The sequence below is a fragment of the Phanerochaete carnosa genome, assembly GCF_000300595.1.
Source record: "Phanerochaete carnosa HHB-10118-sp unplaced genomic scaffold PHACAscaffold_698, whole genome shotgun sequence".
NCBI lineage: Eukaryota > Fungi > Basidiomycota > Agaricomycetes > Polyporales > Phanerochaetaceae > Phanerochaete > Phanerochaete carnosa.
The window spans coordinates 1-2664 of record NW_006768325.1 but is presented as its reverse complement, the minus strand read 5'-3'; the positions used below and the strand labels follow the sequence as shown (position 1 = coordinate 2664).

At 49.7% G+C, this 2664-nt stretch overlaps 1 protein-coding gene across 1 annotated transcript; it reads right to left on the bottom strand.

Annotated features, from left to right (window-relative positions):
• Positions 1 to 1973: 1973 nt before the first annotated feature.
• On the bottom strand, positions 1974 to 2537 carry PHACADRAFT_202940 (uncharacterized protein; the record flags this gene model as incomplete). The annotated part of the gene is made up of 3 exons (XM_007403045.1): positions 1974 to 2042; positions 2102 to 2193; positions 2246 to 2537. 3 exons carry the CDS (start codon positions 2535 to 2537, stop codon positions 1974 to 1976), a joined length of 453 nt encoding a protein of 150 aa, XP_007403107.1.
• Positions 2538 to 2664: the final 127 nt, after the last annotated feature.

Below are 2664 nucleotides of genomic sequence, written 5' to 3'. Positions count from 1 at the left end.
GTTCAGCTGGGTCTACACCAGATCTTCAGGCATTAAATCAGCTGCACACCAGAGAAGATCAATGGTGCCAGGCCTTTAGATAAATCATTTGAGATCCATGTAGGAGGACATTCCTCTGTATCATTAGCAAGTGTAAGAGCTAGGTCAAGCTCAGCAAGCTCCATTAGCTCTTCGCATTTTTGAATCTGGCACTGTTCAGCACCTGGTTCACGCATATTTGCATTCCATCACATATGACAGAGATTAAAGTCTCTGACAATAAATGCTAGTGGTGGTATATAATCTGAGCATGTGCTTAGAAAGACCTGCGCTGCCTGAGTCTTGCTATCATTATATACAACAAAGAAGTTAACATCGTTGTTGTCAATGCATAGTGTGATGCATAGTATATTATTACATGTGCCACCCCTGATAGGAGTAATTTGTGGGCCAAGGTGGACTCAGCGTTTGTGAACAAATGCACATACACATGCATCCTTTCCGGTGGACAGAAACGTGAAGTTTCTATATGTTACTGAAGCATAATATTCATCCCCTTCTTTATTGGTTGTAGATGGCACATTTTTGATATAGCTGTAGAATGGTTCACACAACAGGATCAAGTCCTTGTCAAGGTTCTGTTCTAGTAGATGGTTCATATTCTGACAAGATTTCTGAACATTTGCATATACACATTGGAAGGGTATTGGCACATCAGGGTTAGCTGGCCTCGTTTGTGAATTGCCGTCCTTTGCTAGTGCACCAAGGGCCTGGCCTGCCAAAGACATATCAGGCAAGGAAGATCTTTGCCAGCAAGCACCAGCTTCCTGCCGCAGAGCTTCAAGGTTGATAGGTGCTGGTAAGGACTCATTTGAGCTAATGGACTCAGGATAATCCAGCTGATTGTTTGGGACATAAGGTATGTCCACATACAAAAGAGCCAGAGACAAGTGTTCAGACTGTGTACTAGTCATAGTCAATGAACAAATTATTTACAGTCCAATGCTTTGGCATGTACCACAAAGGGCCAAGGCAAAGGGCTCTCCACTCTGGTAATTTGGAAGCAAAGGCTATGCGGTGCAGCTTCGTCCACAATCGATTATCTACCATGTGGCACAACACGGTGAAGGTTTCATTAATGTGATTTGCCGGTACAGCTTCCTGGACTTCATGTGCAGTATCTGTCGATGAAACAAAATGATATTTCACTTGGCTAATTATGTAATTACACACAGCAATAGGCCATGAAGCCATACTGCAGGTGGCTGCATTGGCCCCAGAGGGCGCAAGCAAGCCTAGGGACACATAGGTCATCCAGAAGTCAAGCTCTTTGGCTGCTCCCATACCGGACGACCCAGCTCTCATTGGGTATGGGAGAAACCTAGTCCACCTGGCCCCGCTCAAGTGAGCAGTGAGCACAAGGTGGTCCCTCGTTGAAATGTCTAGAAAATGGTGGTTAGTGGGGTAAGATGGTGAAAGGGCTCACCAAAGTCATGAGCCAGGGGCGATACAATGCCTCTGAAGTCCAGCAGAGGGCGAGGGGGTCGGGGGAGTGGTGGAATGCTGTTGTGAATGGGCGACATGTGCGGGCGTCTAAGTGAGATGGTGGTGGTACGAGGGAAAGGTGTGGTGTGCAGACACTATTCACGGCGTTGCGTGTCGCCAGGGGGTCACCCAACCATGTGACTGTGTCGAGAGTAACACTCCTGAGGTAGGCAATGTCTCCTAACACACAAATCAGGGTTTGCAACGACAGAAAACAACAATGACAGAGCACTAGAGTGGTGATATTCTGCGGCGAGCTCTTCAGGGCCACGCTGTGCACCATGCATGCAGGAGGACTGCTGGGTTGATAAATTTTGTGGACAGAGCGGCACGCTGGCAGGAGGCACATGCATGTTATCCAGAGATGAGGATTGGTGAAGCAAGTGTTGGTGAACATCAACACGATGGTGTGCTCTGCAAGCCAGGCCAACAACTGGGACCACAGTATATCATATAGCATATGGCAGTCTTCCTCGTTCTTCAGCATGAGCCTGTTGAAGAGACGAGGATGAAGCTGCCTAGACCATGCTTGGAGACTAAGGAGAGCCGCGATACCAACTTCTGCATCAAAGCTTACGAGGATGTCGTAAATGTAGTCATGCAATTCAGGCGGGAGCCTATCCAATGAGAGAACGGGCGCAGGCCCAGGAGAAGGCGCAGATTTGTCATCTGCGGGAACAGTGATCAGAGCAGCCGCTTGGAGACCAAGATAACAACTTACGCCACTCAAAAGAACGACTCCTGTTGGGTGCATTTGGTAACGCGAGGTTTGAAAGTTGAATATTGCGCTGTCGAAGCTGATCCTCGAAGGGCGAGTTGAATGCGCTTCCATGGGGAGTGTCAGTAGGGCTTCCGTTACGGGTGTGCGCTGCCCTGGCGGGGGGCGGGCATTGGTCGTTGGGCTGCCGGGGCGGTTTGCTGCCCGGCGGCTCGGGGTCCCCCTTGGACACTTCTCCAACCTCAAAGTGGGAATATTTCACAGCAGCATGTTCGCCGCGCGCACAACTTGCCATGACGTTGAAATGTCGAACGTGGTACAGCTGAAGCAACGCGGGCTTTCAGAGGCTAGTGCGGCTAGCAATATTTCCGGCCGCCACGGGAAGCGGACACAGCGGGCCCGACGTGCCGCCTACACGTGAC